At 47.2% G+C, this 26,619-nt stretch overlaps 1 protein-coding gene across 1 annotated transcript in view; it reads left to right on the top strand.

Annotated features, from left to right (window-relative positions):
• Nucleotides 1-26,619, top strand: part of ITGA9 (integrin subunit alpha 9) — a 367,262-nt gene that overhangs the window by 218,181 nt on the left and 122,462 nt on the right. The window contains exon 18 of the mRNA XM_075547054.1: nt 24,090-24,240. Coding sequence (XP_075403169.1) covers nt 24,090-24,240 — 151 coding nt within the window. The remainder of the gene's footprint in view (nt 1-24,089; nt 24,241-26,619) is intronic.

Below are 26,619 nucleotides of genomic sequence, written 5' to 3'. Positions count from 1 at the left end.
CTATTGTCTCAAGCACTTTTGTACATCTGTCGCCATCATTGTTCTCAAAGCATTTTCTTTCTACTTGAGCCCTTGGTATCAGCTCAGCTCCTCAGTTTTTCCCATCCCATCCCTCCTCCTCCCTCCCGCATGAACCCTTGATAATTTACAATTTTTTTCATGTCTTGCACTGTTTGATGTCTCCCCCACCCCATTGTCTGCCCCCTGGGAGGGGGTTATAGATAAGTCATTGTGATCAGTTCCGCCTTTCTCCCCCCACCTTCCCTTTCCCCTCCTGGTATGGCCACCTTCAATATTGGTCCCGAGGAGTTTATCTGTCCTGGATTCCCTGTGTTTCCAGCTTTTATCTGTACCCATGTATATGCTCTGGTCTAGCCAGATTTGTAAAGCAGAATTAGGGTCATGATAGTTGGGGGGAGGAAGCATTAAAGAATCAGAGGAAAGCTTTATGTTTCATCAGTGCTACATTGCACCCTGACTGGCCCATCTTCTCCCTACGACCCTTATGTGAGGAGATGTTCGATTGCTTACAGATTGGCTTTGGGTCTCCACTCCACACTAGTCCCCTAATTCACATTATGATTTTTTTCTCTGGGTCTTTTATGCCTGATACCTGCTCTCATCGACACCTTATGATCACACAGGCTGGTGCGCTTCTTCCATGTGGGCTTTGTTGTTTCTGAGCTAGATGGCTACTTGTTTATCTTCAAGCCTTTAAGACTCCAGACGTTATATCTTTTGATAGCCGGGTGCCATCAGCTTTCTTCACCATATTTGCTTATGCACCTGCTTTGTCTTCAGTGAGCGTGTCGGGAAGGTGAGCATCTCAGAGCGCCGGATTCTTAGAACAAAGCGTTCTTGTGTTGAAGGAGTACTTGAGTAGAGGCCTGCTAAATTCTTATTGCTGTTAGTAATTTCTGCATTAGCGCGTGAGCAATGATTTGCACCTACTGACTCGAATGCTCCATGGAAGATGTGTGTTCTGATCCATCACATTTTAAAAAGGAAGTTTATTTTGGAGTTGCCTGTAGGAATTTACAAATCCTTTTTACCTCCTGTAAACTTTTATTTTTGCCCTCTACTTAGTTGTTGACACTTCACTTTACCCAGTTATACAATGAATCTAACTTTTAAAGTTTGGTTCCACTATAGCGAGTGAATTTGAACAATTAAAAAGAAATGAAATCTGCAAAAGAAGTAAAATGTATCCAATAAGTTTACATTTGAATTTGAACATTGGCCAAATTTATATTTGAAAATGACTGAAGTAACAAAAGTTTGGCTTGGAACATGTCATTTTGTTCTACAGATCTAAGGTGGTGCTGTCAGGGCCACCGGCCAGGTCCATTTCATTGGACCACCACACACAGCAGAAGGCGACCCCTCCAGGTCCTGCGCCCTCCTCACACCTGCTATGATGTCTCAGGCCATTGGTGCAGCCTCGGTGGCACGCTTTTTTATTGAGGGTCTTCCTTTTTGTTCACTCATTTCTCGAATAACTGCTCAATTTTCTTACATATTTATGACTTATACATATATATGACTTCATATAAAATATTAATGTGGTATTCTGACAAACTGTTACTTTCTTGGAAGATGGATTTATAAACACACTCATTACAAAACAAAAGCATGCTTTACATGATAAATAAGTACTGAATTTTGTGTCCGGTTAAGGCACTGAATACCTTGCTTATTAGCATCGATAGAGTAACATCAGACTCTGGGTCCTGTATAACTGACAGAAAGAAAGAACTCCCACGGCAAATAAAATCTTCTTGTGAATTAAATCATATTAGTATTTCTAGTATATTTTGGATGTTTTTGTTAGAACTAAAATATTATCCATATTAGTATTATTTAAATGCAAGCTAAATTGCATCCAGGTGTATGCTAAAGCAAATTTAACAGTATAAATATTATTGTTTTGCAGAACATAGGACCTAGCTCTGACGTGACTGCTATGCAGTTAAAAAGTAACTTAGTTGTGTTTGTGGCAAAAACATCGCCAGCTCTCCTGACTGGATTTGTGGGATCAGCAGACACACATAGATATACAGGGCGGTGCTCTCAGAATAGATAGAAGACATGCGATCTATTAATATTAGTCATCTTTGTCCAATAACCATTCCTGTTGGTTGCATATCAGGTGAACATAACAAGAGTTACACTCTACTTCTTAAAAAATAATATGTGCCTAAGAGATTCATTGAGATAAAGTGCCAGTTACATAGATGAAGGCCACAGGAGATATATGTTGAAGAGCTGGGGCCTCAAAGCTTTAAAAGCCTTGTGCATGGATGTCCTCATGTCCCTGGCACTTCCTCCTGCCTGCCAGTTCCCTTCCATCGTGTCAGGCACTTTCCCCTGTGTCCTGTCTGCTTGGCACCATTGGGTCTTGGCTTTGTCGGTGCCATAAGCACATGCTTACCTGGTGTGTTGGGAAATCCATCCTTGGTCCCATTTAACTCTCTTGATGATTGGCTGCTGTGTGCCACGCAGTCTTTCCTTCATTGGTCAAGCCAACCAGGACCGAGCAGCAAGCAGCAGAAATGGGCAGTATGTGATGTGGGCTCTGCTTTCTCCATGTTGCACCGTCTGGATGGGAGAAGGATCACGGACTGGATGATGGTGGCTCTACCTCCTGAGTCTAGAAAAGAGGTGGGTGGGTCATTACAGGACTATGGGGCAGCGGCCCAGAAGAGGTCTGAGGAGGAATGATGGGGTCCCAGACATTCTGGGAAGAGGGAAACCGTGAGCAGAAGTCCAGTCGTGTGGAGGGCAGGTGTCTGGAGTAAAGGGAGAACATGGTGAATGATGAGACAGGATCCATGGAGGAAGCAACCAGATTGCAATAGTGTGCAGCACATGTGCGTTTGCATCGCATCTTGAAGACGGTGACCGTACAGCATAGTTCCAGCTTGTGTGTTGGCCCCAGGAGAATGCAGGGAGGCGCACTCAGCAAGAGGGAGCGGCGGGGACGAGATGGTGTAGGGTATTTGATGCGCTATCCCAGTTTATCTTCCGTGCTGTCTTCGTAACCTTGAGTTAGCTCTTGAGTTAGCTCTTGCCTTAGCTGTGGCTCCACTGTCCTGAACGTTGATACAGGGACTGACAGAGAAAAGGCTCCTTGCATGACGGTGGGGACAGTGACGTGCAAGCAGGTGTGACTGGAAGCAGCGAAATACCCAGCAGACTGAGGAGCCTTTGTCTGGAGGGACCAGAGGAGAGGGGGAAGACATCTGGGAGTGTTTGGGTCACCCAAAAGGGCTGGGGGTCAAGCCAGGAAATCCTATCTGAGGCTGAGACTCTTGGATATTTTTATTTTTCTCTCCAGGGAGCATGCATTCTGGCTGGCCTGTTGTCTCTTAAAACATTCCACTCTTCAATTAAAAGACCATGATTTTTAATGGGCTTCAGCCTAGTTCCAAAACTCACTTTCTGAACATGTGCAGGAATAGAGATGAAGCTATTTAGTAATAAACAAATCGTGTCTATTAGACAGGACAGAAGACTACACTTGTAGAATGATGTGACTATGTTCTGTTTGTCTGAATACTCACAGCACACACCCACACCTCCTCCAAATTCACACGATTAAGACAAAGAAAAACAAAAGTAGACTGTGGCATTTGAACTGAAAATAAAAATTGAAAAGTTATGCATGCCACAGGATCCTGGGCCCTGGTAGTTCTGTCTGGTAAGTGTTGAACTGCTGGCCACAGGATTGTCTGGTGAAACGGATCACCTACTTCTGCAGAGTAAGATGAGACTATTTCACACCGTCTCAGAAACCCTTTATAGTGTCATAGGCATCGGAATCGACTCAGTGACAATAGTTTGGTTTTTTTGTTTGGTTTGTTTTTATATAGAAGATTAGAGGAGCATTTACATGCCTGCTAGCTAGCCATCTGCAGAAAGAGAAAACTTGGTAGGGAGATGGGAAAGGTACAGTGAAGTATTGGTGGCGGGAGAGCAGTTTAGTAGCCCAAGGTGATCACTGTATGGGTGTGGCTTTAGTGATGCGGTGGCACTGGAGGGGGAAGTACATTGTGAAGGACACACTCTGGGAGATCTGCAGCTTTATCATACAGAACCAGCCTTCTAGAGGAGGATCACTGTGGCTGGACAACTACTTAAAACAAATCATTGCTTCACAAAGGTAAAAGGGTACCCAGATTCATCACCTGCATACTGTAGGGCAGAGTGAAGGGGGTTTGGATTTTATGCTGGAAAAGAGAACCCTGGTTAGTGAGCTCCACGGAACCCTGGTAGCATGGGACTGCTAACCACAAGGTTGGCCATTTGAACCTACAGCCTCTCTGTGGGAGAAACACGAGGCATTCTGCTCCCTGGAAACCCACAGGGACAGTTCCACTCTGTCCCACTGGGTCGCTGTGCATTGGAATCGAGTAGATAGCAGTGAGTTGGAGACCAGGAACTGTGTTCTCTACAGAGGGCTCTGTATATGGAAGGGCACTCGAATATCTTTCACAACAGCATCTCACAACAAGTGGCTTACCTGCTGTATAACCTTGGGAACGTTGCTTAACAACTCTTTCCTCATCTGCAAAATATGGAAAATGTGAGCAAGATCTGTGTAGTCACTGTTTTGAGTACTTAATTAACTAATACAATAGCTATAATGATAGACTTGAACTTGCCAGTAATCATGGGGATGACATCAACTGGACCAGAGAGTGTTTCATTCTGTTGGACATATGGTACCATGACTCAGGGCAGTTCAATAGCATCTATCCGTCCATCCATCCATCATCCATCCATCCATCCATCCATCCATCCATCCATCCATCCATCCATCCATTCTTACATCCTTCCATCCATTCATCCACTGACTTCCAAAAGTGGTTGGCAATGTAGTAAGCATCCAGCAGAAAGGAGCTGGGAGCCCTGGTGGCATAGTGGGTCACACTTTGAGCTGCTTATGGCAGGTCAGCAGTTCAGGACCATCAGCTACTCTGAAGGGGAAGATGAGGTCTTCTGCTCCTGTACAGATAGTCTCAGAAACCCAAAGGACCAGTTCTGTTCTGTCCTGTGGGGTCCCTGTAAGTCGGAAACAACTCAATAAAATGAGGATTTGGGTTTTTTTGTTTGTTTTGGAGATAAAGGCTATTAATTTAATCAAAGAAACAACAGCAAAGGAGTAAATCATATCACGCTCTCTTTTAGTGAGGAAGACATAGAGGCTCAGGTCGGCTCGGTTACTTGTTCAACGATTCATGGAGGTGCGGGTTAGAGCCCCACATCCTGCTCGCTTCCTCCATTGTGGCCTCAGCTGCTGTCCGGTTCTGGTATCAGATGACTCAGATACAAAGTAGTAAGTCTGGAGAGCTTGTAGAAAAAGCCCTTCTTTGCGCAAAAGCCCCAATTCAGAGAGAAAGTAGATAGACCAGAAAACAATTCATTATCAAAGACGGCGGCCATCCGCCCCCACTGCCGTCCCGCACGTGCAGCCTGGCAGTCAGACACCTGTCCTGCTGTGGGCTGGCCGTTCCTGCCGTCAGCACGTTCTCTGGTGTGCTCCCGTGGACGGCCTCTGCTGCGACTGTGCGCGTCCAGCTGCATTTCAGCCATTTCCTCCAGGGCAACACGACGACTCTGCTTGTTACTGTTGTTGTTGTTCTCGTTACCGGGAAGGTGACTGGGGCCTGGTCAGAAACCTGCGAACCCTTGGCCCTTGCCAGCTCATTAGTCGTGTGGTTTATTATTATTCTTGTGTTTTCTTTCACTGTCCAGCTCTGAAGGGACAAAATATGAAAGTGGTTTATTGATTGGGAGCAACTGGGCTGTTGTAGTCACTGTTTCTGGAAGCTCTGGAGACAGGCACAGCTTGTTCAGTGGGGTGGTTTTTAAAAAGGCACAATGCTCTACTGGGCACACCTTCTTTGAATAAGAGTTGGAGACTGGCTTGCCCTTCCTCTCCCCGCTCAGAGTAGGTCTCCCTGGCTTCACGGGCTTCCTCTCCTCACGGTTCAGGAAGTCACCAGGAGGAATGGATGGGGCGGGGTGGTCTTTCTGTGGGAGTGACCCGGGGTGGTGGGCCTTAGGTACTTGCAAAGGTTCTCACCACATCTCACCTCCTGGAGGAGAGATGTGCAGGGAAACACCCTCTAGGAGTGCCCCGCTTCCACCAAGATGTGACTCGGTGCTAGTAGATTGATTATTTAATAGACTTGACTCATTCCATGAATACGCATCTCACAGATGTCTTTACGAAACACGAATGGAGCGCTGGCTGAGGGTGCTGGACTGCTCACCTCACAACCAAGGGCGCACAGAGTGGTCACTGTCAGCACTTCTTTCCGCGGAGCTCAACGATCGACGTCCGCGGAAGCAACCCCTGAGAGATCACATGGTGTCATGACATTGGACCAGTCGGCTGTAAAGTAACTCTTCCGAGTTTTAAATATCAAAGATGAAAATTAGATTGAAGAAAAATGTGACTTTGGTGGCTCAGGTATACCTAACCCAGTGGTTCTCCACCTTCCTAACGCCGCCACCCTTTCATACAGCTTCTCGTGTGGTGGTGACCCCCCCAACCATAAAATTATCTTTGTTGCTTCTTTGTCACTGTTATTTTGCTTCGGTTATAAATTGGGCGACCCCTGTGAAAGGGTCATTTGACCCCCAAAGAGGTCGCAACCACAGGTTGAGAAACGTTGACCTAACCCAAGCCACAGTCTTTTCAGTTGCCTCATGGGAGTGTGAAAGTTGGACGGGTTAAAAAGAAGAAGAATTGGTACCCTCAAATTGTGATGTTAGTGAAGAATGTTGAATATACTGTAAACCTCAGGAAGAATGAACAAATCAGTCTTTAGTAGAGACACAGCCAGAATGCTCCTTAGGCTTGAGGGTGGTGAGACGTTGGCTATCTTACTTTGAACATGTCCTCGGGAAAGACCAGTAGACAGATAAAGATGTCAGGTTGCTAAAGGCAAGCCAGCAAAAATGCTGGAGGACCTCGGTGAAGTGGATTGACACCATAGTTACCACCACGGGCTCCCATGTATTTGCAATCAGGAGGATGGCACGGGACCAGGCTACATTCTGTTCTGTTTGACATAGGGTCAGCATGAGGGGGGGTCAACTCAGTGGTCACTGACAACAGCAGTAGCTATGGAGGCCCCAGGCGTGGTGACAACAGAGAGGCAAGCTTCTGCATCCTGATGCTTTCAGTCTGCACGAGGGAACGCGGATGAACACGAATCATTCTAATTCAGCGAGATCCTTCTAGTGGGAAGAGGAAACACTTCCCTGAAAGCACAGGAGAAGCCATTGTCTGCCCGAGTTGGAGACCTTCCAGGAACAAGGCTTTGAGTGTGATTTGGAAAATGCAGCAGGAGAATGAGAGAGAGAGGAAGTACATAGAGAAGTCTACTAGTAGAGGCACACTCTGACACCAGACACCCAGGCTGTCAGTTACTACTGCGTCGCAAAGCACCAGAGGCTTCATGCCTTAAAATAACCATTGATTGAGCCCCGATTCTATTGTTTGGCTGTCCAGGCTGGGTTCAGCTATACACACCTTCTGGTCTCAGTTGAGCTCCCTCAGACACGGACAACCAGCTTCGCGTTGACTGGGCGCCCCTGTTTCTGGTGGTTGGCTGACTGGCCTCGTCGATGAGCGCAGGCACACTCGCTCAGTGCGGCAGGGGTCCAACAATGGAACACAAGTGCACACACCCCTGGTATACGCTCACGTTTGCCACCGCCTCTTGATCAAAGGAGAGTCACCACGCCATCAGAGTCGAAGTAGGGGAAAATAGGCTGTACTTCCAAACAGGAAGGGCTGCAAAGTCATACGCGAAAGAGCATGACCACAAAGAGGCTGTCACTTCGGTAAGCCTACCACAGTGGGTGACTGGAGCCTACCACGTAGGGAAACTGTAAATGGTGGAAAACACACCCGTCTAATTATTTCATGTGAGAGGTGGAGAATCTGGGACATTCATAAACCAGCTCCTGGAATGCATGGCTGCGGCCAACTCTGGGGATGGATAGATGGGTGGTGGGTGGGTGGGTGGCTCTGGTTGTGCTTGCCGTTGAGTCCACAGGGACTCACAGTGCCTCCGCGTGACAAAGTGGCTTCGCCCTCCACAGGATTGTCTTGGCCATCACCTTTCCAGAGGCAGATCTCCGGGTTTGCCTCTCGCAGAGCCTCTCAGTGGGTTGGAGCTGTCAACTGCCGATGCTACACCACGGTGGTCCCAGCGCCCCTGAGGGGACAGTTCCCTGCATTTGCAGCTACTGACAGATAGCAGTCTTCTCTGTTCTGGAAAAAAGACTCTCTGATGCCAAGATTCAGACCCCATAGCTGGAGGACAGGAGTCATCTTTGGAATGGTCAAGGGGTCTGGTGGGAGCCTGGGCAGTGTCTGCCACGCCTGCTATCTCTTAGTATCTCAGTGAATGAATTGATCCTGTCATCCAGCAGGAGCGTTAAGCCCCCTTTAAAGGCTTTTCCCCATTAACTCCTTGGGAATACTTCTGTTCCACATTGTGCTGAGCCCGGAGCATTCTGTTCCTGACGTCACTTTATTGCCCTCTTGGTTTGATCCCATGCTATTGCCTTCACTTATTTTCTCACTCTTTGAAGCAGAGCAACTTATCACTCGTATACTTCAGACAGTTGGTGGAAAAATGGAGTCGAAAGCTCATGGAAATTTCCCTTGAACTTCATGAAACCCTATTTGTCCTGAAGCATATTTGGCTTTATCACAAATCCATGAGGCCAAGTTCCGGGCAGGTGCTTTGTTCTCGTTTTCCTGAAGTTGACCCCAAAGACAGAAGGAGTGTGTCCACAGCAAGCCCCAGGCAGAGCGAGAGTGGGACCCTGACCCCTTACACCATCATCACCCCCACCACCATAGGCCCGAACGCTCTTTGCCGTTCGAAAGGGCCCTGACGCTAGCCCAGCCCAGGATGAGCACAGGTGGTGTCTGGGATGCGCCGTTGGTCATCTTACCGAGAAACTTGCGGTAGAATCAAACCCGGCGCATGTGCTCCTTGTGGCGGGCGGTTTTATGCAGGGGTGAGTTCCTCATAGGGAGTTCCAGTAAAACATGTGGAACTGTTCATTACACATTTAGGAAGCACGAGGCAGCCTGTGCTGACCTTGCTTACTGGGTGCCCTGTTCCTGTCAGGGACTGTACATTTAAAAAGAAGCCTGGAATCCGCAGGAAGGTACTGGGGGTCGTTTCTCGGCCTTTTGGCTAAGATCACGTGTAGGAAGGTGCTGGGGTTTGGCAGAAAGACAGATGCCAACCATATCTACAAGCAGAATCTTTGATGGGGTTTTTTTAAAAAGCGTTATTGTTTACTGCAGATTAGAGAGTAAGCACAGTAAGCCTCTGCTTGAACTTGCTCCTTGAGTAATTCCATGTTCTGAAGGGTCCACCAGCCACCCCAGTGTGAGGCTGGGGCCACCACCTGAGAAGTGGACTGATTTCCTTTTGTTGGACAGTTTTGAAAAATTAGGAGAACTCACTGTTAGGGGCCAACAATAACGCGCTGTGAGTTAGGCACTGGTCAGTAATTCGCACCCACCGCGGGAGAAAGATGGGGCTATCTAGTCTGCGAAGGTCTACGGTTTGGGAAACCCACTGCATGGCCGCTGTGAGTCCCAGTCAGCTGACGGTAGTGTGCTTGGGGCTTCTGCTTTCTGCAGAGGGCAGGCGTGGTTCCGTGGCAGTTTTTATCTTCCCCCTCTGGCCACTGTAACTCCCGTGCAGCCGCCGTCTATCAGTCTCAGTGCAGGGGTATTGCTACTGATTCTGGATAGGTTTCAGAACCAGCCAGCGGAAGCCCTATGGCTCGTGGAAGTCCAGTCCAGTGTGCCTGGGTGACCAACTGGACAGCTGCTAAGAACCCCAGCATGCAGAGCAGCCGGAGCCTCTCCCGGCTGAGCAGAGGCTCGTGGTGAGTTTCCAGCGCGGAGCCTGAAGGCTGGCCTGACGGAGTAGCTACAGCCTCAGAAGCGTCTGGGAAACTTGCTCATCATCGGCCTCCCGCCGGAGTGACCCAAGAAGTCTGGGTCTGCCTACCAAACTTTTTCTTGGTCATTTTTTCCTTCGTTTCCAAATATAGCCGGCCATTGGCGATCATAAGCGGATAAGCCTTTCCCTCAGGTGGAGGCGGTGATGTCTTGCTTACTGGACATGCCGCCTAAGGAAAGGACCTATCCAGAGCACGTAGCAGCTGGAGCCCTCCCCCTCCCAATTCCAGAGCGGCAGTGAGCCCCGCCAGCAGCGCCTCTGGGGAGGGTTTCTGGGTGACGGGCTGTGTTGGCTTCTTGCCTCCAATGCTGGACTCATCCATCCTGGAGCTAAACCCCTGAGATGAACAGGGGTTCTGTGTCCTGAGGAGAGTCTTCTCCAGCCCTTCCCCCCAAAGCACCCCCAGTTCCTACATTATAGTTGTTGCTTTGCACACAGCCTCTCATTAGCATCTATCTCTCCCAAGTTTGTTCTGCCGTACCTCGGAAGGCTGCCTTGCTAGCTCTCCACAGTGAAACCCCCCAGGCGGGACAGCGCTCTCTCTGCTTCGTCCCCAGTGGTCATTGCTCTCCCCATCCCCCAAGGCAGTGGTGACAGACACCCAGTCCTTTGCACAGCAGTAAGAGGGAGGCTCCCCTATAGGAAACATCTAGATTTTATGAGCCTTTGTGCCTGGCTGCATGCCAGGTGGTCTTGCTCCAAGAGTGAGGAGACTGGGTGGAGTGACAGCTGTGCAGGTGCGTCCCCAGCTGCACCAAGGGTCAAGGCCTCTGGCCTGAGAATGGTCCTTGCCGGGTGGGCGTCAACTTGCCTCGGAGGTTACACCCACCCCTGGCCCAGCCCTCAGCCAATAGCTTCCCTGCCTCCGGGGAGGCCCACACAGTGGTCCAGTTTAAGCCCCAGAAGGCTCTGTGAATCAGGCCAAGAGGAGATGTTCCCCATCCCGTGTCACAAACTTGCCTTCTTCCGGGGACACTGGTAAACTACAGAGCCCCTGTCCCAGACTCTGCTTCTAGGAAACCTGCCTCGAGATGCCATAGAGCTCAGAGCCACGTATTGTCTATCTGTCCACAGATCCCACAGGCAGGCAGGGTGGTTTTCTTTTCACACTCCGGTCTGTTTGATCAGATCTTGGTAGTGGTGGGGGGCAGGGGAGTGGGAGGTTCAGGTGGACCTACGGTTGTCTTGTGTATGGCTTGTTTCTCTGCCTTCTAAGAATTTAGAACCCATACCTGGGGAGTGGTGCAGTGGGGCCCTCTTCAGGCTGGGGAGCGGATTCTGTGTTTTGGGGGGATGGTCTCTGGGCACTTCTTTCTGGGGACGCTGTTTTTAGAGAGCACTGCTCGAACGTGAGGGGTTAAGGGATCAGGGAGGTGTCCTTGTAACAAAGTTCACTGTAAAATGCCCTTGCTTTATTCGTTGTCATGGAGTCACCCTGACGCCTGGCCAGCCTGTGGGCGTCAGTGTGGACCTGCGCTCCATAGAATTTTCAGTGGCTAAACTGTAGACTGTCGGAGCCTCCTCCTGAGTGTGTCTCAGTGGGCTCTGACTTCCAGTCTTGCAGGGAGCAGGTGAGCAGGCTGACCATCTCTACCACCTGGAGACTCTGGAAAATTGCCTTCCTTGGTGGGGACCAGCATCAGAGAGGATGTAATCTGCAGCTAGAACAATCGACTGTCTTCACCTAGAGCAGGGGGCTCCTGGTGAAGAATGTTTTCTATGGTGATGAGGTTTGAACAAGCTGGGGGGGGGATAACCCCCCAGTCAACAGTTTGTTTTTTTCAAGAAAAATATAAATATTAAAATATCTTCTGATGTGCAAGAACAATTTTCTCCTCTAAGCCAAGAGGGAGGAAGATTCTCACGCATGTACCCCATCTTCATTCTCCCGGGTTCCTCAGATTCCTAAGTCTTAGTCCTTAGGTGGACACCGATGAAGGGAGCCGGCAGCAGTTAGTGTTGTCATGGGCACCTTGCACACACGGACATCATACCTTGACTCTGGGTGCGACAATCCACCTCCCCCACATCTCACCACGGCCCTCCTGCCTCACCGGGCCAGCCCCTCGCTCGCCTTCCCTAAGGCCAGGGCTGGGGGTTGAGGTCGGGGGGTGGGGAGCAATGGTCCCTTTGGTGGTCGGTGTGCATATTGAACTCTCAAGATCCGTGAACCTGGGGAGGAAAACACCGGGTCTTTATCTTCGTTTAACTTCAAACTGAAGTTTGGCATTTTGTTCAGTTAGGAATGTGGACAACCGGCCACACGCAGTAAAGCGAGCGGGACTGTGAGTGACGTTGTCCGAGGGACCCTGCAGAGGTCTTTTCATATCCACTTGGAGTCGTCGCGGAGGCTCCACGAGTGTGCACCTGTATCCACACGTCAAATTGTCGACCTTGGTGTGTGACAAAAAGCACACGTGCTGCTCTACCACAAGTCTGTGTCCTCCTCCCTTCTCTTATCCTTCAGTGTAATTGACTCCTTCGTGTCCTCGTTTTCATTTTATGAGAAAAAGAGGGTCTGTTTACTAGGCTGCATGATATAAAAACAGGTTAAGAAGCCCTGCTCTAGAAACTTCCCTTGACTCTAGGGGAGTGGGAGAGGAGGGGAGTTTTGCTTTGCTTAAGTGATTTGACGAAACATTTCTATTGTAATCTTCAGAACTCAACTTTCATTATAAGACTTTTTTTTAAAACGTAGGATCCCTTAGAGGAAGTATTGCCCCTCCTTAGTGACCCCCACGCATGCGCTACACAGATTACGAAGTGAACCGTTGTGACGCATCTCCAGTTTTCCTTGAGTAGCGATCAGAAGTAATCACTAGAACTTTCTTCCCAGAATTAGCCTAAACCTGCCCACCATGGGTGGTCCTCGGGGTATTTGAGACACCTGTGGTATAGCTTCCAGCAGCATGGCAGACCCATCAGTGGGTGGTGGGCTGACATAACAGCTGTCACAACAGACTTGAGCTGACCAGTCATGTCAGAGGTGGCACGGGACTGGGCAGCGTCTCAGTCTTTCATGTGAGCTCGCTGCTGTGGGTCCGTGCCCCGTAAGCAGCACTCAAGCACAACAACATGTTACAAACCAACATTCCTGGTTCTTTGTCTATCAGAGACCGAGATTACTGTCAGAGTTTTGGTACGCTCAGGACAGCAAACGAGTAGAGGGATTTGGCGAGGTGGTTGGGGTGGGCGGGCATGTTGGGGGGCGGATGGGCACATCGGTGGATGCTCGTTTCAACCTTCTTGGTTGCCAGATGGGAGCAGCTACTGTTCTCCCCATGTCCTGCCTCACCTCAAAGCACAAAGGTTCAGATTGCAAGAAGGATTGCAGCTTCTGCAGGGGCTTTGTTGGTGACCATGTAGGTTCTCTGCCAGGGGCAGGGCAAGCTGTGGCCACCACAGTTACATGTCACAGGGCTGCCACAACCCGACCGGTCATGTGTAGCACAGGGTGGCACCGTGCACTGCTGGTTCAATTCATACATCGCCCCACACCGTCCCCACCACATGACATCAGACCGGGGAGCCATGCGCAGATATGTGGGGAATTTCCCTGCCCTTCCCCCAAGTATTCTTGGTCCTTAATCCAGTTGTTACAGTGAGTGGACCTGATTTGTTCCAGATGCCCTACGATTTAGTGATTCCGGAAACTGCTCCGAAAGTAAAGGCTGATGAGGATCTGAATTCCTCTGTTAGCTGAGCCCCAGCCGTGCTTTTCTCAGGTCGACAGATGGGGCAAGTGGAGGGAGCCTGGGCTATTTGGGGTGGGGGCCTGGGAGACAGGGAGGGCCCCTTGGCAGAGCTACATCTGCCTGCTCCGAAGGGGAATGACCTTTGAAGCAAATTCTGACTCTTTCACCCCCACGAGTTCTTCATTGGACCAGAGTTTGAGCCCATTCATGCACTCAGTCTGGGGGCCACCGCAGTGCATGCTTAAAAGTAAACACCAGTGTTTATCTTAATTACCTGACTGTTGCTAGGGAAACCCATCTCAGCTGGGATTCCCCTTGGCAATGGTTTTCTCTCATATTGTGAGCGCTGGCGGACCAGGTGGGTCCTTGTGAATGCAAGAGGTGGTAGAAAGACCCCTGGCTCCATGTAAGAGACTTACAGACCAGATTCAGCCTGGGAACCATCCACAACCTGTCACCTTCCATCCAGGAGCCTCCAGACCTCCAACTGGAGTCAGTCACCATGTGAACCCATTTTGCATGTTGAGATCTGATTTATAAATTTATATCAGGGAGATGTGAAATTATATGGCATAAGAATTCACTGTTGGCAAATGTGATGAAGAAAGCTGATGGTGCCTGGCTATCAAAAGCTATAGCATCTGGGGTCTTAAAGGTTTGAAGTTAAACAAGTGGCCATCTAGCTGAGAAGCAACAAAGATCACATAGAAGAAACCTGTGTGGACATGCGGTGTTGACAGGACCAGGTAACAGGCACCAGAAGACACAAAAACAAACAATAAAAACATATTGTTGAGAACAAGGGGCGTCAGAGCAGAGACCCATAACCCATCTACAGACAATGGGACATCCCCTCACAGGCCACAAGGAAGGGATGAGTTAACCAGGGCACAATATAGCACCGATGAAACAGACAGTATTCCTCTGGTTCTTTGAGGCTTCCTAACCCCCCACTTCCATGACTCCAGTCCTGCCTTTCAGTCCTGCCTTTACACCAGAGCATGTACACTGGCACAGATAAGAGCTGACAGCACATGAAATCCAAGTCAGAGAAACCCCTGAGGAACAGAAATGGGAGCAGTGATACCATGAGGGCAGGGACAAGGTGGAGGAGGAGGGGAGGAAGGAGGAACCAATTGCAATGATCAGTGCCTACACCCCACCCCCAGGGGGATGAACAACAGAAACTGATTGAAGGGAGACAGTGGATGGTGTAAGATAAAAAAAAAACAATAATAATTTATAATTTAGCAAGGGGTCACAAGGGTGGGAGGGCAGAAGGCGGGGAGGGAGCCAAAAAAAGAGGAGCTGATACCAAGGGCTCAAATAGAAAGTAAATGTTTAAAAAATGATGATGGCAACATATGTACAAATATGCTTGATATAATTGATGCATGGAACATTATAAGGACTGTAAGAGCCCCCAGTAAAATGATTAAAAAGAAAAGGATTCACTGTTGGAGAGGGTTGAAACACGCATGGGCATATAAAGTATGTTGTCTTTAAAGATAGTCCTCTGGCTTTTCCTAGGACTTGAGGATACAAACAATAGGGATGTTAACAATGAAGCAGAACGGAGTTCCCACGAGCAGTGGCTATTTGGAGTTTTAAAGTAAATTTGAACGTGGATGCACGTCCAGGTGCTGCTGGGGCTCTGGGACACACGGTATCACCATTAGCACCCAGGGACTTGACTGACGCCAGGCCAGACGACTGGGGTGAGGTGGCCAGGAAACCAGAAGCCAGAAGACAGTGTGAGCAGTGGTGAGGTGGGCACACCAGGGAAGCAGGCTGGTCCCAGATATGGCACCAGGCTTTGGAAAAGGGGAAACGGGTAAAAGGGTATGAAATTGGTGGAGTCTGGGAGTCAGGAGGAAGACCGGCACATAGGTTCGAGCCAGGGGGCGAGGGCTGAGGCAGTCAGCCAGAGAAGGACACGTATGTCCATTGCTGGATAGCCATCGGCCAGTGGTTCTCAACCTGTGGGTCACGACCCCTTTGGGGGTCAAATGACCTTTTCACGGGCTGCCTGATTCATAACAGTAGCAAAATGACAGTGATGAAGTAGCAACAAAAATAATTTTATGGTTGGGGGTCAACATGAGGAAATGCATGAAAGGGCCGCGGCATTAGGAAGGTTGAGACCACTGCCATAGGAGAAGACTAATGGGCAGAAAGAACAATTTTCATCAGTTTAGAGTTTGTGAAAATACAATTCTGTTTGACTTCTTAAATATTGTACTTTTTGATAGATTATCTTTTTTGGCTATTGCTGATTTTTAAAAAATTAGTGATTGTGTTTTCTTGGCACAAGGGGGGAAAACCCTTACATTTTTGCATGAGAACTTTATTTTTAATTGCAGTTGAGTCAGCTCCAACGCAAGGAGGCCTTATTATCAAGGGGGCTTGAGGAGTTTATGGAAGAGTGGAATTAGATAGCAGAGCTTACCCATGAACTCTTTGAAATCCCTTTGGGTAACATTGTCTGGGTCTCTGACATCCTCGTGGATATGTGAGGATTCCGTGCTTGCAATTAATTGTTGTGTGACTCTATTTCATGGCCCGGGGGTTGAGGATTGGTCCTCAATTTTGATGACCCTCCACTTTATCAAAAATATTAGCAATTTCTAGAGATTAGTCTTTTTCTGATGATGTGTCTAAAAGAGGCAAGATGGCGCCTCAGCACCCTTGCTCCTGAGTTGTGTTCCTTGTAGGGCTGGTTCGTGTGTTGTTCCAGCAGTCCATGGTGCAGCCAGCACCCTTCACCACACAATTCAAACGCGTCAGGGCTGCGACCCTCCTTTCTCACTGCCCAGCTTGGCATATGCATGTGAGACACTCGGAAGGTCATGGTGTGCGCGGTGAGGCTCACCTTAGTAATCAAATTTCCATCTCTGCTTTTTCACAGTGGAAGGAGCTCCTTAGAGGCAGATTTGCCCAATGTAATCCATTGCTTTGGTTTCTTGACTGCTTTGGTTTCTGTGGACGTTGGTTGTTGAAGAACGCAGGCCTTCATAGCTTCTGTTTCTTTGCCATGTAGCGTCATGCGTCTATTAGCCCAGCTGTGAGATTGTTTTTAATCTTCCGCGTATTCAGGCATAATCCGTATTGAAGGCGAGAGCCCTCGAATTGGAGCAGTAGGTGCTCAGAGCAGTGTTCACTTTTGGCAAGCAGGCCTGTGTCATCTGCTTACTAGAGGCTGTTAAGAGTCTTCTTCAGATCCTGATACTGGGTTTCCTGCAGAGTCCAGCTTTGGAAGCCACAATAGCTAACACCTCCAAAGGCAGGGGACTATTTCTTACCCAAATGTATCTTTATTTTATCTGGACCTCTACTTCACAAATACTATTAATCACACAAGCAAATATATAACATCGGCCTACCATATTTCATCCTCCTTGAAACACAATGTCCATGTTACACTTAATTCAGACTAGCAGCCTTTCAAGAGCACAGGCGCCCTATTTGACTAAAGTGCCGCCCACGTGGGCAGCATACACTTCAGAGTTGTCTCACCAAAATAAACAAAGGACTTGAGGTAATTACCATTTATACTTGGGTAAATGCCGAGTTTTTCAGCACATTTTTAATGCAGTTTTATGGTAAATTTAGGTGCCTCAGCTGATCTTCCGGTTAGCTTATACTGTATATACTCGAGTATATATGGTATCTATCGAATCCTGCTAGCCAGCTGTTGGGCTGCTGCGGGGTGGTGGGGGGGTTTCAAGGGTCTTAATTCACAAGTGTTTGCACTGGCTGCAGAGTAGACTCTAGCCAGAGAAAAGCCCTCCAGCAAAGATATGGGACTGTGGGCAGAGGGACTTGGACTGGTTACAATAAGCCCCCAGGGGACAGGGTGAAACCACCATCTCTCACTGCCAAGGAGTCCTCTGTGACTCATAGCGACCCTAGAGGACAGAGTAGAACTTCCCCTGTATATTTATGAGACTATAAATCCTTTTTCCCAACAGTTTTATTGGCATATCATTCATAGATGATACAATTCAATAGGTTAATCACATCAAGAACAGTTGTACGATCCTGACCACTATCAGTTTTTTCATTCTGTACTCATGGGCACTAGCTCCCCCTTTCCCCCCTGCCGCCTCTGCCTCCCCGTCCCCACCCCACCCAAGGAGCCATTCATTCAGTTACTGTCTCTAGATTCGCTGTTTCTGGATTTCATAGGCCGAAACATGTTAAAAATACACTAACAATGCTAACAAAGGAAATCAGGTCCATGAAAACCTCCACTGAAAAGAAAAAAAAATGCAAATACTAAACACTAGAACAAATGTAAATGGATCAGAAGGAAGTTCAATGGATAGCATGTTAAGTTTTAACCATACCAAGACTGAATCTCGATGGGAGTGGACAGCCTCATCTTTCCCCCATGGAGTGGCTGGTGGTTTCGAGAACGCATCGCCACTCCAACAGCAAGGTTTCAACTGTGTGTTATCTTCATTCTGGCTTCTTTTATTAACAATGGACTTGCAGTACATCTTGCACCGGGGACCAAAGATAACATGGTTACCTTCCCAGCCTAGAGATTCAAGCCCCAGCTCCTTTCCCTGCTATGCAAAGATCCATGGGCACCTAGACCCACCCGACAAATTCTTCTTACTTCCCACTAATCGTATTGCTGAGGACATCCTTTTCCTGCTCGTTCCCATGTTATTTCTGACCCACCTCCATCCCTTTGTTCATGTTTATTTTTTCCTCTGCCTGGAATGTGCTTCTCGTTGCTCTAACCCCTCATTTGCTCATCGTTCTTTAAGACAAGGCTTCATCCTGACCTCCCTCCAGGGACTGTAGTCTAAGTGATTGCTGGCCCCTGGGTTTCGCTTGTACCTTATTCGTAACTGCTGCTTTTCCACCATGGTGCCTTGGCCCCTGGGAGGCACATCACGGGGGGGAGGGGTGTTCATTTGCCAGCGTGCATTTAGGAGATGCCTCCCCGCCCCCCACCCCCTGTCCTTCATGTCTTCATCTGTTCATTTGGTGCATGTCTCTTGTAGGAAGATACCAAATAAACAATTGTTGTGTGATGGTTTTATTGGGCACTAAAAGTGGAAAAAGCTCGGATAACTGTCAGCCAGATGCCAAGAAGAGAGGCATCCCATTAGATGCCTGGAGGCATCTGGAATCATCCTGAAGGCCGCCACCAAAGTCAAGAAACACTGTCAAGGGGGAAAATAAGTATCCAATTACAGTACCTCAGCGAACTGTTATGACACCTCCCAAATGTTCCAATGCTAAGAAGACAAGCACAATTTCCTTTCTAATCTTCTGATTGTCAAGAACGTTTTATACACATTTTATGCTATTTGGTTGTATTTTTTATGTGCATTTGGAGCAATGGAAACCAGGAAAGATGCACTAGACTAGGATTAACAGGGCTGCCTGCCCCTGCCACTAGACGCTTATTGGTCTTGGGAAAGTCATTTAACTCCCGGCCTTCACTTGCAACCTGCTGACCCTGATAAACCCTTTCCAGCTGTCAAATGCCATGCCTGGTTGTGTTAGCCCTGCCCCTTTTTAAGAATGAGAAAGAGCATATATGATTTTACATTTCACCAGCTATGTATGTAAGTCAATTGTAACTTTTTTTTAAACTTGTGAATCAGGTTAAAGTTTACAGAGAAAATCCGTTTTCCAGCCAGCTGTTCATACACACTTTGTTTCATGTCATTGCTTGCATCCCCACAAGGTAGCAGCATCCCACCTCTTCCCGAGGTTCCCATCTCTATCCCTCCCTCTCCTAACTGCTCTGAACTTTGTCGTGGGTGGGTGCCCCGCTTTTCAGCCTCACTGGGTGATTACTCAAAGGTGTGCATACTTCCTTCATTCTCATTATTCCCCTTAGCGACCTGTCTGTCACTTGGCTGAAATTGGGCCATGAGTTCCATTCCAGACCAGAAGTGTGCATAAGGACCACAGTCTTACTAGTCTATCCAACTAGAAAATCTGGTCTTTTTTTCCCCCAATGATTTTGAGTTTTGTTTTACAGTTTTCTTCACTATCCAAGCAGGACCGACTGTCTGATATAATTCCCTTTTCAGCAGTTAGTAGTGGCCAAGCACCCTTCCAGTTCATTCTATCGCAGGGACATGGAGACTTAGGGTTCTCCATTGATCTGTGGGACTGATCATTTCCATGTGTTTTCAACTTTCATCCTTTGCCTTTCCTCTGGGCAGGGGCAGACTAACAGATGCACCTTTGATGGCTGCTTCTGAGCTTTGAAGACCACATCATACTCACCAACGTAGGATGTAGAACAACACTGCTTTTATGACATATCTTCAAAGGAGATTTGTGATTTGTTGAGTGCTGAATCCTCACCCAGGAAGGTGGCCCATAATGATCACAAATGTCACTTTTTATATGATTTCCAGGAATAGAAAAAAATCTGAATTGCCTATATTTGTGTGTACATATATGTTGAGTGTGCGTGTACAATCTAAGAAAAATGTTTGTGTATGAGGTTGTCATCCCAATAAATGTAGTATTCATGGTTTACCTGCCTGGTCCCCCCATGCCTCTCCCTAAGCCTGCCTGACACCACCGAATCAAGCCCTCCCTCCTTTGTACTTGTGTGGTGTTAGCCTCGCTCCCTCAGCTCAGCAGTTAGCACAGTGTTGACTTCAACATCTGCCTTACGTGTCCATCCCCTCCAGGAGACCATGCACTCTTTACGAACTGGAACTGTGTTACAATCATACCTGTATTCTTAGTGTCTAAGTCAAGAAGGTTTTTTGTTTTTTTAATGATGACTGACTGACTGGCTAAATAAATGACAGAGTATCGAAGAAGGCAGACAGGTGAAATGACTGGGTGGATTTGGCTTGTCTGTGATGTATTCATGATGCAGCTCTGCTGGTGCCATTGGATAGATATTGAATGGTTAGTGGTTCAACCCACCAGCTTCTCAAAGGGAGGAGTGGGGAGGCTATTTGTTCCTGAAAAGATTTACAGCCTCAAAAACCCTACGGGTTGCTATGAGTTGGAATCAACTCAGTGATGGTGGGGCTCCACAATGGCTCATTGGATTAGGCATTTGGACTGTTAATTACAAGATTAGTGGTTCAAATCCACCAACCACTCCAAGGAAGAAAAATGAAGCTGTCTGTTCCCATAAAGATTTGTAGTCTTGGACTGGTACAGATAGGAACTGGATGATCCCTTCAGGACCAGTAGTGAGAGTGGCAATACCAGAGGGTGGAGGGGAGGTGGAGTAGAAAGGGGGAACTGATTATAAGGATCTACATATAACCCCCTCCATGGGGAATGTACAACAGAAAAGTGGGTGAAGGGAGATGTCGGAGAGTGTAAGATATGACAATAATAATAATTTATAAATTATTAAGGGTTCATGAGGGAGGGGAAAATGAGGAGCTGATACCAAGGGCTCAGAGAGAAAGCAAATGTTTTGAGAATGATGACGGCAAGAAACGTACAAATGTGCTTGACACAATGGATGTATATATGGATTATACAATTCCCCGATAAAATGATTTTAAAAAAACAAGAACAAAATTTATAGTCTTGGAATTTCTAAGGATGAATTCTACTTGTGTTTAGGGTTACTATGACTTGGAATTGACTTGATAGCATTGGGTTGGGTTGATTATCCTGGTTGTCATTATTCCAATATAATTGTGGTTAATAAGTATAGTATCAAGACCAAAAATGATGATAGAACAGTCAGTTTTTAATACAAATATAATTGACCTGCTTACATTCCTGCTAATAGAAAAATAAAATGAAATTGTTACATAGTAATTACAGGCAAACTTTAAAAAAATCAAGTCATAGTTTATATAGTAAGACTTCAGGAGCCCGGTGGTCACTGGGAGTTGGGAACCGGTGGCCGCCGCTACTTAGGCCACGTGGATTCTTGCGCGCGTGAAAAGACTTCAGGAAACTCTAAAATGATTCACTAGAAAATTAATCAGGCTGATCATTTAGGTGCTGTAGCTTCATGCTTTAACATCTTCACAAGACATCTCGCCTGTATAAAATTGTTTCTAAGATGGTGGGGAAAGTAGAATTTGCATCAGTGCTGACTCAGCTTGTGGTGCCTGATATGGAAATGAGTTGCATTGACCCAATAAGAAGACGTGAATGACGGGTGCTGATAATGATATCTGGTTACATTGGACTTGTTCTCCAGAGCTCCTCAGGCACCACAGAGCTACCCACATGTCAGCAGTCATATCTCTCTCTCCAAGTCGCCAATGACCTTGTGCTAAGTTTAAATATAAATTAGATAATGTGTTCAGAATCAGCTCCTAGAAAGTAGATGCAGGCAAATAAAAAGGCATGGCTATGAGAGTTCCATTCATACATGCTTGGGGTTGGCCCAAACAAAACGTGTTTAAACATGTCTCTGTGATCAGCGTGGCTGCAGACAAGCTCTCTCAGTAATACACTTGTCTTAGTCTCATTAGGGTGGCCCCTCACCCCCAGAAAACGTCCAGTTGAATGTTAGACCAGGTAAATTCTAGGCAGAGGTGGACTCAGAAGGATATAGGCAAGCTTGATAGATTTTACTCAAAGGATATAGGATGATCATTGGGACTTGGTAGGAAGAGGTTTTTAAAAAGTTGAAAACTGCATGGGTGAGATAAAGGCCAGGAAGGTTATGCCAAGGAATTTTTGTCCATTTTGACAATGTACAAGTTCGTTGTTTTAGGGTAACAAGGATTATCCTACACGAATGCCCTTGGGGAACCTGACCCCACCTTCCTTAATGCTCTGATCTTGCCCCTTCGGACTTCTTTTTATTCCCAACAATCAAAGCGCATTGAAAAGGAGCATAATTTGAGCCTCTCGATGTCAGAGCTGTTGTTTGGATGTGCTGTAAACTGAAGAAGGCAGAATTCGTTAGAGAAGGGCCAGAGATGGAAACACCACCTTCAGAAGTATGTAGACCTAGATGGAGGATGTGTTAAGACATAATAGCATCATTCTTTGCTATTTTGGGAGTTCAATAAAGGTTTCTCTGGTTTTGGAGCAATACTTTTGGACTCAATCTCCTAGTTGCTTTTGAGGCAAGTGAGCAATTGTGAAGATTAATACAATTCCTCCTGAAATGAAAGCTCTGTTAGCTCTCCTTGTTCCTCAAAGCCTGAGAAGTACTCTTAATCATAGAAAAGCAAACAGAGGGACAGAAATAACCCATCAGTGGTTTAAAATTAAAATGGCCAACAATAATAAATAATTGCCACATAGCTTGAGGTCAGGGTCTTAATGTATTGGAAACCATTCAAGAATCTGAAACTCTTCTGGAAGTTAATTTTCACATCTTGTTGGGATCCTCAGGGCTCTTGCTTCCAGAGCAAGGCCATCAGAACTCTGGATGTGCCTGTTATTCTTGTGGGCCTGCCAGGCATCCAGGAAGTGAGGTCTGTGCTTCATGGATGGGTAATGGTGATTTCTACTCAAATAGCCCAGTTTCAAAGTATTGCAGCCTACTGAGATTTTGCATAGTTCTTTTCCCTTCCATGCTGTGTTAGCTGAAATGATGGTTACAAACAACCAAAACATAGTCTGGTTAATTTAAGCAGAGAAGGAATTTAATGGTAGGATAAAGACTTGCCTGTGGGATAGGCAGGAAGGCTAGAGAATCAGTGCAGGCAGGAAATGGGAAAGGGGAAACTCAGCCCAAGATGCCCCCCTCTGCATCTGGCTCAGGTGATCTCAGATGCTTCTGTGTCCTTGTGCCTCTCACAGGATTCATGGGTCTAGGCAGGCAAATCTCCTTGTAGTATGGCCCTGTGCCTATCCATGGGTCATGAAAAGTGCACCTACTTAGATGCCCACATTCTAGTGTCCATGAGCAGGAAAGAGGGGGAGAGTCTCCTTACTGCCCTTCCCACTTGTCTTGAGATTCCCCTAAATCAGGAAAGGTATTAGAATGCCAAGGAACCAAATATAACAGTTATCCTACGTTTAATCATATCTTATGCAACTAGTTGACTAGTTAAAGACTGGCCGATGACATCCGTTTGTTTTATCCCAAATGCAAATCACATCAGAATTATCATCAAGGGCATGTACATCTTCATCCTCCCTACCAATACCATCCCTGACCCATACCCTCCTCCCCTCTCCCGAGCTACTTCCTCATTCCATCTCTCCATCAATCACTCACCTTCCTTCTCTTCCCTCCCCCAACTTTCGACCGGACTCCTCTGCCATCTACAAAAGCAGAAGCAATAGCAAGGGCCCCTGTGCACTCTTTCAGAGTTGCCTGATGGTCCAAGAATCCATGACTGGTGAGAGAGCTTCCGGGGGCTTGCTGTTCTGATCCTGCTGTGCGCTCCACCTCCAACTCTCCCTTGAGGCGTTGACTGTGGTTTCTTTTTCATCGCAGCACTGATGAGAAAACCCCCTATCTGGCTCTGGGGGCTGTGAAGAATATCTCTTTAAATGTCTCCATCTCCAACCTCGGGGACGACGCCTATGACGCCAATGTGTCCTTCAACGTTTCCCGCGAGCTCTTCTTCATCAACATGTGGCAGAAGGTAAGTACGGAGAGCGCCCCTTCATCCCGCCGACTGCACTTGCTAAGAGACCAGACTGTGATGGTCGGTTAGATGTGCAAGGGCTCCGCAAAGACGGTCCCTTTCCCTAGAGTCCTATTTGGAGTTATTTGAATATTTCCTCCTGGACTCAGAAAACATGTTAACATGACCAAGGAGGCAGCCATGTTACCGAGGCAGACAGTGTCTGTGTTTCACTCCTCCTCCTTGACCCCTCCTTCGGCAGTTGCGTGCCTGGCCTCTCATCCTTGCTGGCAGATAGTCCGTCCCCAGCTGGCACACACGCTGCCAGCTGCAAGCCAGCTGCTGCGTAAACAAAGGCGGAGTTAAAGACAGGTCACTGCTGTTATCACCAAGCATGCACTTTATATCCATTAGAGAGCTGTGTGCTTCGTCCATCCACCATCCCTGTAATTTATTTATGATATATTTTGGTAAAGTGAGGGATGATTATATACATGGATTGCTTGAAATTCTTTAGCGAGAATGTCCCTGAGTAAGATGAGTTAGGAGCGTAACTCAGAGACTGTGCCGAGCCTTCTGGAGGGCTTGTCAACCAACTCCAATGGCTCATTCACTGGGACGCTCTGTAGGGCAGCGTTCTCAACCTGCAAGTCGTGACCCCTTTGGGGGTCGGACGAACCTTTCCTAGGGGTTGCCTAAGACCCATATTTCTGAGGATCTTAGGAACCGAGACACCACTCCTCTATTGTCTCCAGGCAGGTCCGCCCACATGCAGACACACCCACATAGGAGTACCTGGCATGAAGACTGTTACCTATGCTACACTCAAGACAAAATTTCATGTATTTGTAACTAGAAATAAATGTGTAATTACATATTGTTTTTGTGATGAATCCCTATGCTTAAAGTGTGTTCAGTTTGTAACAATGAAAATACATCTTGTATATCAGATATTGATTTACATTATGATTCATAACAGTAGAAAAATTACAGTTGTGAAGTAGCAACAAAAATAATGTTATAGTTGGGGTCACCACAACATGAGGAACTGTATGAAAGGGTCGTGGCATTAGGAAGGTTGAGAACCACTGGCCTACAAGGTAACTGTGTGTGTACAGGTGACCAGCCCTCTGCTCAGTCCTGGAAAATGTGGAGAAGGCACTGGCAGCGTTTACTACATTATCCTGAAATCTTCCTGGGGAAAGTGCTCATTTATTAAATCATTCAACGTCATACAAGTTACTAAATTTTAAAAGTGCATTAAATTAGAAGTATAGTAAACAGAGAATTAAACAGAAACCATTTCCAAGTATTTAAAATAGTAACCCAATGTGAAGAAAGAGTTATTACCACAGTAAACACCAAACGAAGCCTACTGCCATCTCGTCGATTCTGACGCTTGGCAGATCCACAGGGTAAGTGAGGCTGTACATCTTCACAGGAGCAGACAGCCTGGTCCTTTCCCCTTGGCCCTGCTGGTGAGTTTCAACCCACCGTACAGGTCAGATCCTTAACCCACTGTGCTCCCGGCACTTCTTACGATAGCAAATGTAGTGTTAAAATGATTAGTCATGAAATAAGTCTGAAATCTCAGCTATGCCAATAAAAAAATGGAGGGAAAATGGATATTGTCACTCCTCCTACTTCACAGTCTTCAAATTACAGTTCAGCCCCTCAGCTGTTCAAGCAGAGCCTGGCTCTCCCTGCCTCCTGTCTTCCCGACAGGTGCCTCACCATGCCTCCATAGCCACACGTGGTGTAAACCATCATTTATTAGCATAGATAGTTTTAGCCAGGAACCCCACCCCACCCCAACTTTCCCATTTTGTTAATGAATGAATCTGCCCTCACATCTCACCTATGTTGTCACCGATGCAGGCTTTTCATCTTGCTGCATAGGATGTCTTGGATGGATGGATGGATAGATGGATGGAAGGACGGATGATTGGTCATCTTTCTTGTCCAAAGTCACTGCAATTCATGGCTCAGGCCTCCAAAGGTGTCAGCATTCTCTGTCACTACCTAGTCAATTTATGGTAGCTGCTGACACTGCACACAAAAGTCCCCTGGGATTGATTTTCTATCTTTTCAGTATATGAGTGTGCTTTCATTCATTGATAGTGGTCCTTCCAATAAAGGGAGCTATTTATAGAATGTGGGGCACGCACGGACTGTTATCTGCGGATTCTCTCTGCCAACTTGAAGCCCTGTCATACATGGGGCTTAGTTTGCTGGTGTCTGTCCTGCTTCCTGGCGGCCATGTGCTGTTTGACCAGAGCCCCATGGGTACTGGCCAACATCTGGGTTTTGGCAGTGGACAGGCCCAATGGATGCCCCTGCTTCCTGCCAAGCAAGGATCTGGGGGTTTCCTTGGCAAGGTGTCACTACAGCGTGTGA

Source organism: Tenrec ecaudatus, chromosome 4, assembly GCF_050624435.1.
Source record: "Tenrec ecaudatus isolate mTenEca1 chromosome 4, mTenEca1.hap1, whole genome shotgun sequence".
Taxonomy (NCBI): domain Eukaryota; kingdom Metazoa; phylum Chordata; class Mammalia; order Afrosoricida; family Tenrecidae; genus Tenrec; species Tenrec ecaudatus.
The sequence above is the reverse complement of the archived record's forward strand: the minus strand, read 5'-3'. Positions and strand labels throughout refer to the sequence as shown.